Source organism: Ptychodera flava, chromosome 13, assembly GCF_041260155.1.
Source record: "Ptychodera flava strain L36383 chromosome 13, AS_Pfla_20210202, whole genome shotgun sequence".
NCBI classification, from domain to species: domain Eukaryota; kingdom Metazoa; phylum Hemichordata; class Enteropneusta; family Ptychoderidae; genus Ptychodera; species Ptychodera flava.
Window position 1 is genome coordinate 1,116,401 of NC_091940.1, and position 14,579 is coordinate 1,130,979.

Consider the following 14,579-nt stretch of genomic DNA (forward strand, 5'->3'; position numbering starts at 1 on the left):
CCATTTACAGGATATAGTCTTTTACTGCTTTACAAAACATTCTTTAGTGAAAAATTGGACAAGTAAATTTACTTTTTAACTATTATTTTGATTTCCCACCATACTGCAAAGCAAACAAAGCATATGTGTCCCAGTTGAAGACATTCAACACTATGCATTACATTGGACTACTCTGTTGTTTTTAAATATTCAAATGCATATATGCACGGTATACACTGGTTTTGCTATATTTGCATGGGGTGCCATTTTACGTTTGGGCACACATTTATTATTTTTCTTGTTCAAAATTGCACATGCAGTCTCACTGGGCAGTTAACAATACTTGTATTCCAACCCCCAAAGAGCAAATTCCCAAAAACTTGTTTTAGTTCAGAAGTAAAATCACATAAAGAATGCTAAAAGATACAGCTAGTGGGGCTTTAATAATTAATTGAATATAAATGAGCCATCCAGCACATTTAGAAGTAAGTGTGAGGAGAACCCTATGAGAATGTCTGACACTTTCTCATGATAACATGATAATTTTCAAAATAAAGTGCGTGAAATGAAAAACCAATGTTTTAGCTTTTTTCAAACACGTAAATTATACTGGGCAAGTGGTTTTCCAATTCGGGCAAGTGAACCGAACCCCCCACTTGCCCGAAGGGCAAGTAGCTAAAAAAATAAGTGTCTTTCCCTGATATATATATATATATATATATATATATATATATATATATTATATATATATATATATATATATATATATATATATATATATATATATATATATATATATATATATATATATATATAAAATTTATGTCCACCTTTTGTTTTACCTATGTCGCGCGCCAGGGGGGGTCACCCTGTCTTCGAAATTTGGAATAGGGGGGTCACCCAGTTTTCAAAATTTGGAATAGGGGGGTCAGCCACTTTTTGACGTCGGCAAAAAATAATCCACTGGGGCCCCCCCCCAGGCTGAAGAAACTGACCAGTCCCTAATAGCGAGCCACTGGGCCCTTGACCGTGGGGGTCCAGACACTTCGCCCCAAAACCATTTCGCACCAAAACCACTTCGTCCCAAGTACTAGAAGTGTTTCCCCTGGGTTCCAAAATCTTGTAGCAAATTTGGCTAGAAGCCCTAAAAAATTATTCGCCAAACCAGATATTCAATTAGCCAAGCCGATACCACTGATCACAAATGACGTCATTTCTTTCTCATTAATATGCAAAAATAAATATTTGTCTTTGCATTTTCCGTTAGAATGACAGAAATAAACCCTGTTAGTGCTACTATGGATACTAAAAGTAACACCAATTTAAGGTTCAGATTACAAGGTGCCAACATCAGCCACGCATACAACATAAAATTTGTCTGAATTTCAAGCGACACTTGTCCAAAGTTAGGCGTATGTAACTATATTTAGTTAAACCATGGCTACCTCCATGGTTAAACAGACCTGAAATCGCTATCGTGCGATACTGTACATATTGCTGCAGTCTGACAACGGCACGAAACCTGGTTCAGCATACTAGTTTTTACAAACGAATCAGATATCCATTCGCAGTTCGAAAGTAAAATACTCTCAGACTTGAGAAATATGTGCATTTTTTTAGACTTCCAATACATTTGCTTTACACTTAAAGGCGGAGCCTCCCTTTAAAAGGACGCCAAGGTATGGCGGCGTTCATTGTGTAAGTGGACACCAAACAGGCAACACGCGGGCACTCGCTCCAGAAAAGGCAACTTTTTAGTTTTCCCCGGCCGCAAATACACAGACAGACTGCTAAGCTGTCAGCGTGAAGTTGCTGCCCATCGAACTCTGTGGTGATATTTAAAGGTTAACGCGACTGGAAGACGATTTTTTAGGAAATTCAAGCGTTTGTGGTGGGGAATCGTTGACTATTTGAACTGACCGTCAATCAAAAGCTTGCATAAACTCTGTTTGCAGGATTAGCAACATGTGACAAAAGGTTGAGAAGAGTTTGTGTAATTAATGTTATAGAAATCAAACATCATACTGGCCATGTGTTTGACTGGGAGGAGAACTCCACTAATGCGAGAAACCAGGGATTGAAAAGTGCTGCTTTAAAGTTTAGCAAGTGAAGCTCAGACAGCGCACAGCGTATCAATGGCGCTTGGGTCAGGGGTCATCATCAAAGACGTCAGTGTGTACATGTATTCACAGCCAGCTTGAATCAGGCCATGGATCGTGGAAATCATAAATCCAAATGTTCACGTCTATATGTAAACAGAACCTTAAAATATCAAATATATACCCGTTTGATATGGAGAAACATCTTTTTGTTTCACTGACGATCAAGTTAAATGCTCAAATATCGCGACAAGACTTTGTGTATTAATTTGCACGATGTGAATGCGGAACTAGGCCGACTTGGCGGACGAGCGAGCGCCTTCTCTGAAAGTGTGTATACGATGTCACGTCACAATACACCACGGTCCGTGATACACTGAAAATTGTCGCGAATTTGTCTTTAAGGAAGCCTATTCACACAAGTTTCTAACGCCAGTAAAGATATTTTCTTGTTGGCAGCAATACACCACTAACATTTTCGCTATTCAGGAGTGCCTTACGCGTTCTAAAAAATGCCATGCGTATGCTTTTGACCATGCATGTCGCTACCTTCCTTTCCAAATTCACAGTCTTCCAAATTCACTGTCGACTTTCCTACATTCTCTTTCTTTCCATTTCATAGCTTTACTTGCCCTTAGAATGTGTGTTATAGGGGTGGTTCCCCCCCCCCATATTGGTGGAGCAGCCAAAGTCAAAAAGGAAAGTTTGCCGTTTTTGCTTTAATAGTTTCACCGTCACTACGATCCTTCAGTGTTGACGATGACATGGCTGTCACTGCACGGACTTATCTGTAGGCACATATTGTGCGTAGTCATACCCAAAACTTCGCAACATTTTAGTCAACTAGTCATGATATACATGCGGTACTATTGATTTGTGAGTTATTTCGTTACAATTTTATTCATACTGTATGTGTTACAAATAGGATCTTCTGATGCATAAGGTCGGGGATGCACAGAAATAAAGCATTACGTCTCAAGTTGAATGCAGGACAGCGCGCGGACAGACAAAGTGATGACGTCATAGTGCAATTTTCGATTCGCAAGTTTGGCTAACTTTTGCCAAAATCTTCTCGCCAAACGCTACTTTTTTCTCGCATTTGCGATTTGGCGAGCGGGCAGCGGAAACACTGACTAGTACTACCTCGTCAAACGCCACGTCGCCCCAAGTACCCGGCTCGTACTAAAACCACTTCACTAAAGTGTAAAGTTCCGTCAACTCATCCTAAAACATTGATGCCACTATGTATCATAACCTTGTTTTTACCTGCAACTTGACTACCACGAACCATTTATTCTTCCTTGAAACCATACGACATATTAGAAAAACACGCAAACTACTAAATGGTATATTTCAGCTGCCGTGCGTGGTATGCGATGTCATTTTCTCGAAATGTGTACAATTTCAAGATTTCAGTCCTGGGATGATAGAAAGTTGATTACAACTTCACTGGCGGTGGTTGATTATTTTCAGCTTAACGGTTAGCGATAAATTGGGGAGTGAAGTGACATTGTTTTGGGGGCGCAATGGTTTTTTGGCAATGTCATTTTTGGGGCGAAGAGGTTTTGGTGCGAAATGGTATGGGACGAGATGGTATGGTGCGAAGTGGTTTTGGTGCGAAGTGTCTGGGAACCTGACCGTGCATTGCTGGCAAACTAATGGTTTGGGGCATCACGATAGCCAATATTTTCACGGTTCCCAGACACTTCGCACCAAAACCACTTTGCACCATACCATCTCACCCCATACCATTTCGCACCAAAACCACTTCGCACCAAAACAACCTCATACCAAAACCTCTTCGCTCCAAAAGCCAAACCATTTCGCCCCTAAAACAACAACACTTCGCCAAAACTTATTGCCAACCGGTAAAGCTGAAAATAACCAACCACTGCCATACATCGAAGTTTTCATCACCTTTCTATCATCCCAGGAATGAAATTTTGAGAGTCTACACATTTAGAGAAAATGACATCGTGTAATTCCACGCATGGCACCTGTGAGTTGTAGCATTTACATGTTGTACTTTGCGGTTTCCTTTACCATTGTTTCATGCAAGAATAAATGATTTATGGTAGCCAAAATATCCTGACACATCAATGCTTCCAAGCTGCAGGTAAAAAAAGTTATGATACATCGTAGCATTGTTGTTTTAGGACGAGGTAGTATTATGATGGTATCATACTTTGGGCAAAGTGGTTTTAGTACGAGGTTGTACTTGGGGCGAAGTGGCATGGGACGAGGTCGTACTTGGGACGAGGTGGTTTTGGTACAAAATGGTTTTGGGACAAAGTTGTACATGTATGGGGCGAACTGGTTTTGGTGCGAAGTGTCTGGACCCCTATTTTCACATACGTCTTGCAGCATGCCTGGCACGAGTGATCGCCCGCATAGACGTACGGTTTTGTATTCGTAATTGAATATCGCAACCTGAATTAGTTAAAACAAGGAACGTTCCCAGCTTACAATAAAAGGAAATATTTTTAACGTATTGCAAGACCTTAAGATAGTTTAATGTCAAACAGCAAGGGGCTCTTATCAGCCAAGAGTCAAGAAAATTATAACAGCAATGTTTTATGCGGTAAAAGTACCTCGTGCCGCAGTGTACCGTTTCAGAAAACGCTTTAGGCCTATACAGTAGTGTATTATAAGGGACTGATCAGTTTCTTCGGCCTGGGGGGCTGGATTATTTTTTGCCAACTACGTCAAAAAGTGACTGACCCCCCTATTCCAACTTTCGAAAAAAGGGTGATCCCCTATTCCAACTCCCCAAAAGAGTTGCCTTGGTAAATAACTGATGAACACCTATGAGATAATGATGATGTTCTTTCTTTGCTGTATATAAACTAATCCTGCTGATATCATATCTTCATCATTCAAATGACACAATCATAGAGAACCCATAATGATCTATTGCTTGCACTTACATGACGTTACTTTACGCCATTGCTGTACTTATTTCCATCTGAGTGAATTTAAATATTTAAACTGTTTAACTACTTCTGACCGTGGTCGGTATATATATATATATATATATATATATATATATATATATTATATATATATATATATATATATATATATATATATATATATATATATATATATATATATATATATATATATATATATATATTATAATAAATATATATAATAATATATATTTAAAATGCTTAGTCATTCTGTAATTTAATAAAGTTGTTGTCATGTCAGTTGTAAGATAGGACTTTAAAAAAGTGCCAATTCTGATGTTTGAATACAGTATTTTGAATGAGCTGTGAATGTACTCCACTCTTTTTATGCATAACCTGGGTCTTGATTGACCTTATATACAAGTACAACGATTGAATCTGTAATGGGCCAGTGTTCATTCTAGGATGTAAAAACAAGGGGCCACTGTGGGCCCAAACTCCTGTCCCAAGGGGGGGGTTTAATTTAGAATATCGGGAGCCATCATCATCACACATGTAAAAACCCTGAATTTTCTGCAGAAAATACTATAGTCTATCAAGTCAAGAAAAGGAGAATACTAGAGATCGGGACCCCGTAACCAACCAAGCTTACTGCAAAGTTGTCCCCCGTACGTACGCAACAGGCCCAACAATGGCATCAGCAAACTACCGTTTGGTTTGATTCAATTGTTTACGTAACTTATGTGATGATTTATTGATATGTCGGACTTGAACAACTGTACAAATTGCTTAAGGACTGTGATTTTGACTGTGGAAACAATCATGATGAACAAAGCTTAGCGCACCGGTAGGATTACTCCGAGAGTTGCCCTCGATTTGCACACATCGACAATTACTCATACACTGATACAGCACGAGAGTGTAACCCAGTTCGACCTAAATAAAGTGATCGATACATCAACTTTTAAACATAACTCGTATGTTATCAAATTTACGATCATTGGTTCTGACCAAAGGGTTTTACACAGCGATGTTGTTCTATGCATAGACCTGGCTACTCTGGAAAACAAGATATGTCCAACTTAAAATGTGTTGCTCCTCAAAATGATTCATCTGGCCGGCCAAGCATGGATGCTTTCCTTGCAGTGTTCAACGTTTCATTTGTATGGACGGTAGACGTTGCAAACGCTTCAATTTAAGGGACTGCCCGATCATCCTGGGTTCATCAACTATACTGGCGTTGTGGTTAAAAATCTGAGTGTCGACTAGCTTTTGACCATTACGCAGCGGCTAGTGCCGTTGTTTACATTCATTGGCCATGCGACATGCGTACAGCTCCAATACACTGTTGCCCCTACATCAGTCCTTTCTACCCAGCTTCCTATGTACAACCATATACGCTGTAGTGGGTATTTAATTGCAAAGGCCGGTGGGTAACTGAATCGTTATACATGTCACATATGACTGAGGTAATGGGTTTCGGGGAGCTACATTAATGTATGAACTACGTGAACTTTGCGTGATTGACCCATTCATAGAATGTTGCGCCCGTAGTGGTGCATCAAACGTCAAAATGAGGGCCATTCGAGAATTTATTGCGCGAATTGCACAATGGCGCGTCCTAGAATGAACTCTGATGGGCCCATGTAAGCAATTAAGATATCATAATGCTAAATTTCTGAAGACTTTTACCCTACTGATATTGAGTGGCTTACCACCCATGTTAAAGGTAATTGCTATATTTCTTTCAGAATAACGTTTATTGGTGAAGTTAACGCAAGACGATTCAAGTCATCACTGCCACCTGGCCAAGCTCATATTGAAAGTGACATTACTGAAGAAAACTTACAATTTACATATGAGTTAGGAAAGGTTCAGCATCTTCTAAAACCAAGTCCTCTGAAGCGTGAACCATGGCATATTGAAAAATGGACAGAAAAAAGTAAACGCAGTGGTGTCATTGCCATCAAGTTGGGTATGGTGCCTATGTGGACTGTAAATGGAGAAAGAATTACAACCACAATGCTACAAGTAATGTGTATTTTATTAGTCCCATTGATACCGTCCAGGGGCGTATAGGTTTTATCATATCCGTGCATCTGTCCAAGCATCCGTCCAAGTGTCCGTCCGTCTGTTCACGCAGATATCCCAGAGATGCCTAGAGTGATTTCATTCAAACTTTGTGCAAGGATTACTTCATATGTCATGCATATGCATGTCAATTTGTTTAGTGATACGATCCAATATGTCTGCTGCATGGCCATTTTGTTACGAATTTATTCATGTCCAGAACCATAACTCAGACATGTATCAATCGATTTTATTATAAGTTGGTTGAAGTACATTGACTATTGTCATACATATGCACATTGATTTGTTTCATGATATGATCCAATATGGCTGCGTTGCGGCCATTTTGTTACAGTTTTTTCATGCCAAGAGCCATATCTGGCAAGTCTCAACCGATTTTATTCAAAGTTGGTACAAGGACATTGACCTATGTCACAAGTATGCATGTCTATTGATTTCACAATTCAATACAAAACGAGTGCCTTGTAGCCATTTTAATGTGTTTTTTCATGTGCAGAGCCATAACTAAGAGACATATTTCCACCAATATCATTCAAAATTGGTACAAGGACATTGTCCCATGTCATATATACATATGCACATCAATTTGTTCCACGACATGTAGCAGTATAATGTCATTATTGAATTTTCGTAATTAGGCTGATATGTCAAGAAACACTGCATCGAATTTCATGAAACTTGGTACAGATGTTAAGCTCACATTGCTTTAACAGTTAATAAAGACATTTATCAGTGTCATGTTAATTTGTAATTACGTAATGAAATTTCCCAATTAGAGTAATGTGTCCACAAATACTGCATCAAATTTGATGAAACTTGGTACAGATGTTGACCCCTAAGTGTTGTAAATACAATTCAATGACACTTAATAGCAGTGTTGTTTAAATTAATTGCTAATTTGCATTTACATAGGCCTGACGGATTTGTTTTTAGGGTGAATATCCAGAAGCACTGCATCAAACTTTATGAAATATGGTACTGGTGATAATCTGTCAGTGTTATGATAGGATGCAAAAATGTTTGGCAGCATCCTGTCGATTAATTACTAATTGATTCATTTAATGACCTTTTGTAATTACATGTAGGATCGTGGCCTATATTGGTTTGATTTTTTCACCATCATGGAACTCATTCTTGGCCATTGCGCCCCATCTGTATCAGAGTATTTTTAATCAGAGGCCTAACTTACTAATGAAGAGGACTCTATCCTCTCCAAGGACTTGTAATAAAAGTACCCATTAACAAGTGGGGACTGTGTCATCAATGATGACTTGTTTATTCTAAGAGTCCACTGCATTATTTGAATACATCTTTAACACTCAGTGTTCTCCACGGGCACATTTCATGTGGCATGCCACAATAAGATTCACGTGCGCCACATTTAATTGGGTGGCGCCACATTAAAACTTTCTGCCACGATAACTTTGATTTTGATTTTGCCGCGTGAACCATGTTTCCTTGTGCGTAGAGCTGATCTTTTCAATAAATGTTGGTGATTAACCAACCAGAGCTTTGTCTCTGGCTATCATTTGCCGTAAATGTAAACTGTTTAACACATACCAGAATATGTATCAAGAGACAGGCCTTCAGTCCAGAAGCCTGTTATCACATTGTTTTACGTACTCGGTCACCGAGACAAAGGCACTGTTTTGCATGCCGACGTGAGTGATTATACATAAATGTGTAACTGAATGATCAAGCGGCACGCTCCTGCTGCCGCTGGTAACGTAGTCAATACACACTTCATAATCATTGGTTATTTGTGAACTTTACTGAGATCCTACAAAAAGTTTTGATTCAACACAATTCACGGCGAAAACACATAAATTGACAGGTTTGGCTACATGTTTTTCGTGAATGCGTAATGTCATGAATTTCTGCGATTATGTCATCCACTTTGTGTACGTTCTTCATGTACACGGCATGTCTGTCTGATAGCTTCGATATTTGGTATACAGCTTCATAGGGTGGATCAAAATGTGATATATTCAAATTCTGATGAAATCTGCGATGTGGTATTTTTGGGGCAATTTTTGCCATTTTTAGCTATTATAGACTATAGTCTATAGAAGCTATTGGGATGGGTATCCGTCCGGCGTCAGTCTATATGTATGTATGTATGTATGTATGTATGTATGTATGTATGTATGTACATAACATACACATTTTAAACTTTTTTCACACCTTCATTTGGCTCGTCCCACCAGTTGTCTCACCCCTTTAGAAAAGCCCTACAGAACAGAAACCTAGCATTGTCATTTTTTTTAGCCCTGGACAGACCAAACATATCACTCAGCAGTTTCTCTCATGTGCATGTATAATGAATTTTGTATGTATATACAAATATGTATTCCTCACTTTTAGTATAGTAGAATGATCAGTACAACAGGTGCTCTAAAACTTTGAAATAGTCATATCTATGTATCTTATCTTTGTTTTACAGGTACAAGACTGCAATGTTGTTGACTACTTGCCACCAGATGAAACAAAAGAAAAATACTCCCATTTGTTTGTCGGTGCAAAAAATGCATCGCCTTTATATGTAAGTATGTGGAGGTTATAAATCATCTTGCCTTATGTATTCACCCATGAAGCTAGCAACAAGAGTTTCAGTGACTGTTAATTTCCCTCCTGAAATCCATGGAAATAGAGATTTCTCAAGGTCAAAAATATCAATCAAGAGAGCCATCGTCTATCCCTTATTATCATATACCCATGCCCATATTGCTACATCCTAGAGACATTCACCGTAAAATATCAGCTGTGATATTTCACAGTAAACGTCGAGATATGCACGATGAACGTCATCAGTTTTAGAGTTTTCCCGAACTGCATTAGCAGTTTGTTGTAAACAAAGTAAACAACAAAATGGCTGCCGCTCCCGCCTATGTCGCCAACGTAAAAACTTGAAGGGCTTCGAGGAACACGGGTATTTCTGGTTGCAAAATAGGGAAATATCGCGTTGAGTCTTGAAATTTTTTCCCATGGTATTTTTTTTGGTCAAGCTCTAGCAAACATTCTGCCGTTTGCACGGCGCCGGCATTGTGCACGGTCTCCACCGAACAGGTAGTGAGCGCGTGGTGTGACAGCGATGTCGCGCGCACGACGACTGTTAACATGGCAACTCTAAGGGTAAACTAACAAAATGGCGTCCTCTCCGCGCGAGCTCCGTGCCGTACGATGATCGAAAATCAGGATAGATTTAAAGCTGAGCAGTTTTTGATCGGTTACAGTTGTAATAGCATATTGCACCTTAAAATGTCCCTTCTGTATGACGGTTTTTGTATCCCGGTGTCCTTCTTCTTGGGTTTCATCGAGATATGGACGACTTGCAGCGATGTCGCGTGTGATGTTGACATCTTTGTCGTATACTTTATGAATGAAGCCTGTTCACATAAACATTCTGATATATTTGCGCAAGGCATATAAAGTAAAGCCTCAAAATTTAAGGTTTTTTGTTCTATTAGTAAAAATTCTCTAAAATTATGGGCATGGGTATATGATAAATCGGTTATTACCCAATATTGCCTGTTCCTTGTGTCGTATCAGCATTCGTGTAATCAATACCATGCCGTGCCAATGAGACATTCTTTCCTTGCGTTAGGGCCACAGGATGAATTATTGAATTCTCCATATGCGGTGATGTTTAGCTCCGCTGTCAGCGACGCGGGCCTTATCAAAAAGGCTGATTTTCCTCCGTTGTTGTCGTCGTTTGTTTGTCGTCCGTCAACAATTGCCTTCTCCTCTGAAACCCCACGCCTGATGGCTTTGAAATTTCATATGCAGTTCACTTGGGGTGACCTCACTTAAGTTTGTTCAAATTTGTGGTGAAATTTACATATTTGTGTTTTGGGGGCAGTTTTGTTGTTTTTGGTAAAAAAAAATCTTTTTCTCTGAAACCGCATGTCCAATTGCTTTGAAATTTGCTGTGCAATTTATTTAGAGTGACTTAAGTTAGATTTGTTCAAATCATGGTGAACTTTGTGTATGTATATTTTTAAGGCAATTTTTGTTGTTTTTTGTCTAAAATCTTTAAAAATCTATCTTCAAAACTACAGGTCAGATAGCTTTGATATTTGATACATAGGTCCCTAGGGATGATCTATTTCAGATTTGTTCGAATTGTGCAGAAATATGCAAATTTGTATTTTTAAGGCAATTTTTGCCATTTTTGGTCAAAAAAATGTGTTTCTCAAAAAGCTGATAGCTTTGAAATTTGGTATACAGGTTTGTACAGATGAACTAAGTGATATTCATCATACATGCTATGCCTGTATCACCATTCTCCTATTGTTAAGACGGTACTGATATGAAACCATATTTTAACTAGTTAAAATACGAATTATATTTTCACTGTAACCAAACAACTTACAGCAACGCGTGACCTTCATCGGTATGTTCATACCGGTATACATGTAACACAGTTGAGCGAATAAGACTTGTGAAACGTCATTGTGATTATGGTCAAAATTTTGTCGTTTGCAGTCAATTCAGGCGGGCATTGCATTGAGGTACAAGTACAGTTGTACCAAAAACATACAAACGAACACATTGAAAATAATTACGTTTTGCCAACACCTGTCATAATCGTCCATGGCTGGTCCCGTACAGTGCAGTGTTTTCATCTCTTCTTCTGTCTTGGTTGACAGTGCATCATGATAGAACCGCCATACGACAAGTTTCCTGTTATCAAGTTTAAGTATGTAGGTGGTGAATTACAGTGTTTACAGCCACAAATGAGCCACAAAAATCCAACTTCACTGAAAAAACTCACGACAGACAAGGTGCACTTATTATATTTCTGATTTGTACCTGTCAGTGAGATTCACAGGTCATGATTGTGTCCAGTGGCACCGGTGCGGGTTTCGGATGCAACGTAAAATACTAGGGAAAGTCAAATTTAAGGTTTAAGGTTGTTTAAAGAAGTTAAGTTCTATTTAGGCAAGCCAGTAACAAAAGTATACGAGCAGATGATGTAAATACCTTTGAAATGTTTTATTCGTACAGCAACAAAATCATGAACGAGTTACAATGCTACATCTTACTAGGGATGCCAGACGCTCACTGAAAACTTGGGACATTACACTGACATTTGTTGCACATTGAACGGTTTCCCATTTTCAAACTGCTGTATTTGTATTCAATTGTTTATTCTACCATGTGAGTTTTATAGCTCCGCTATCAGCGACGCGGAGCTTATCAAATAGGTTGATTTTCCGCCTCCGTCGTCGTCGTCCGTCAACAATTGCCTTCTCCTCTGAAACCGCAAGTCCAATTGCTTTGAAATTTTATATGCAGTTCACTTGGGGTGACCTCACTTAAGTTTGTTCAAATCGTGGTGAAATTTGCATATTTGTATTTTGGGGGCATTATTTGGTGGTGTTTTCTGTAAAAAAGTCTTCTTCTCTGAAACGGCTTGTCCGATTGCTTTGAAATTTGATATGCAGTTTACTTACGGTGACTTCAGTCAGATTTGTTCAAATTGTGGTGAAATTTGCATATTTGTATTTTTAAGGCAATTTTTGTCATATTTGGTAAAAATATCTTATAATTTTGTATTTTTAGGGCAATTTTTGCCATTTTTGGTCAAAAAATGTGTATTTTCAAAACTACTCATCAGATAGCTTTGAAATTTGGTATAGAGGTTCCTACATATGAACTAAATGATATTTATTGAAATTATGATGGAATCTGCAATTTTGTATTTTTGGGGCAATTTTTGCCATTTTTGGTCAAAAAATGTGTTTCTCAAAAAGTACTGGTCTGATAGCTGTGAAATTTGGTATACTGGTTTTTACAGATGAGCTAAGTTATATATATTTAGTTTCTCATGAAATCTGTAGTTTTGTCTTTTGGGGGCAATTTTAGCCATTTTTGGTCAAAATGTGTATTTCCAAAACTACTCATCTGATAGCTTTGCAATTTGGTATACAGGTTCCTACAGATCACCTTAATGATATTTATTGAAATTATGATGAAATCTGAAATTTTGAATTTTTGGGACAATTTTTTCCATTTTTGGTCAAAAAATGTGTTTCTCAAAAAGTACTTGTCTAACAGCTTTGAAATTTGGTATACAGGTTTCTATAGATGAACTTAATTTGATCTTTTGAAATTATGATGAAATCTGCAATTTTTATTTTTAGGGGCAATTGTTGCTATTGTTGGTCAGAAAATTTTGTTCTCAAAAAACTACTAATCAGATAGCTTTGGTTGACATGTTCTTAGGGATGATCCGCTGTGATATATTCAAAGTATGATGAAATCTTCTATTTTTGCCACTTTTTTCTGGCCACTGCATTAACCTATCAAAGATTTCCACCTCCTTCATCAACATGTGTCAAAAATAGTTATTCTGTATAAAACACAGCGGAGCTATATCGGCTGCTAGGTTGCTTGTTTAGAAAACAAAGAAAAAAAAACGTGTCATTTTAGCGCTCAAAATCAAGCATTATTTTTCACCATACAGCGTGCCGTACAGCGGCACGCACATTTCTCAGGCCACTGCGTTCATATGTTTAATTGAATGGCTCGTTATAGAGGTTAACCATACCCTAGGATGCCCATATTTGGAGACAATGTAGGTTGAAAGGTCATCTTGCTCGCAGTGACTCCGATCTTTCAAAATTGGCTCACCCAAGCTGTGTATTTTGTTCAGCGCCTAAACGGCATTTTGTAGGTAGGTTTTCGCTAAAATGCGGGGACAATTTTAAGTGATCGGAGTTAGTATACCAAACAGCAAGTGTTATTCTAAATTTGTGGAAAGTTTGAAGCATTTTTATGGCCATTTTCTGATGTAATCTTTCATTTACATTCTTGTTGTCATTTCTGAACCGCGCCATGCACAGCGCGTCCATCATAGTTTTATGCGGGACAAGTGAAAACCCGGAAGTGTTTTGTGATCGTGAATCGAGCAAACTTTTGGTCAATTTGTCATTCTATCATTGAAATATAAACCAGTACACCAAAAACTTGTGTTAAGGTCAGTTCTGAGTAGTTTCAAAGTCTGTGCGTTCGGAATTTACCGTGAATTTTGCCGTACGTAGTACTTCGTTGAACAGCCCTATACTCTATACTGGCAACATTACAATCAGCTGTTTTCAAACCCTGGTAGTTTTATGATAATTTTTCATCTGTTGATGAAGCACAAATTTTACGAAATGATATTTAACAACAGAAATGAATATCCTTTCAATGATTTATGGGAATAAAGTCAGCATGCCATTGTAATAAATGTATGTAAACAGTCTTTATTTTTAAAGAGAATGGGGAAAATGATATACAGTGGTAAAGGTAGTGCAGGAATAGGGAATTGAAAAACAAGTTGAAAGAGAAGGCAAATGAAGAGAGAATGAAAAATCTAAGGAAAGAACCAAGAGCAAAGAAAAAAGTCATAACCCTGACTCCAGATTTTAATGCCAAAGGAAAAATGAGTACAACAAGATGACAGCTTTGTAGAGGCTGTAATATTCTTGTGTACAAAAGGACAACTCCAGGG

At 38.2% G+C, this 14,579-nt stretch overlaps 1 protein-coding gene across 3 annotated transcripts in view; it reads left to right on the top strand.

Annotated features, from left to right (window-relative positions):
• Positions 1 to 14,579, top strand: part of LOC139148635 (large ribosomal subunit protein uL3m-like) — a 70,655-nt gene that overhangs the window by 2,759 nt on the left and 53,317 nt on the right. For all 3 annotated transcript variants that reach the window (XM_070720127.1, XM_070720128.1, XM_070720129.1), the window contains exons 2-3: positions 6,742 to 7,021; positions 9,525 to 9,623. In XM_070720127.1, coding sequence (XP_070576228.1) covers positions 6,742 to 7,021; positions 9,525 to 9,623 — 379 coding nt within the window. The remainder of the gene's footprint in view (positions 1 to 6,741; positions 7,022 to 9,524; positions 9,624 to 14,579) is intronic.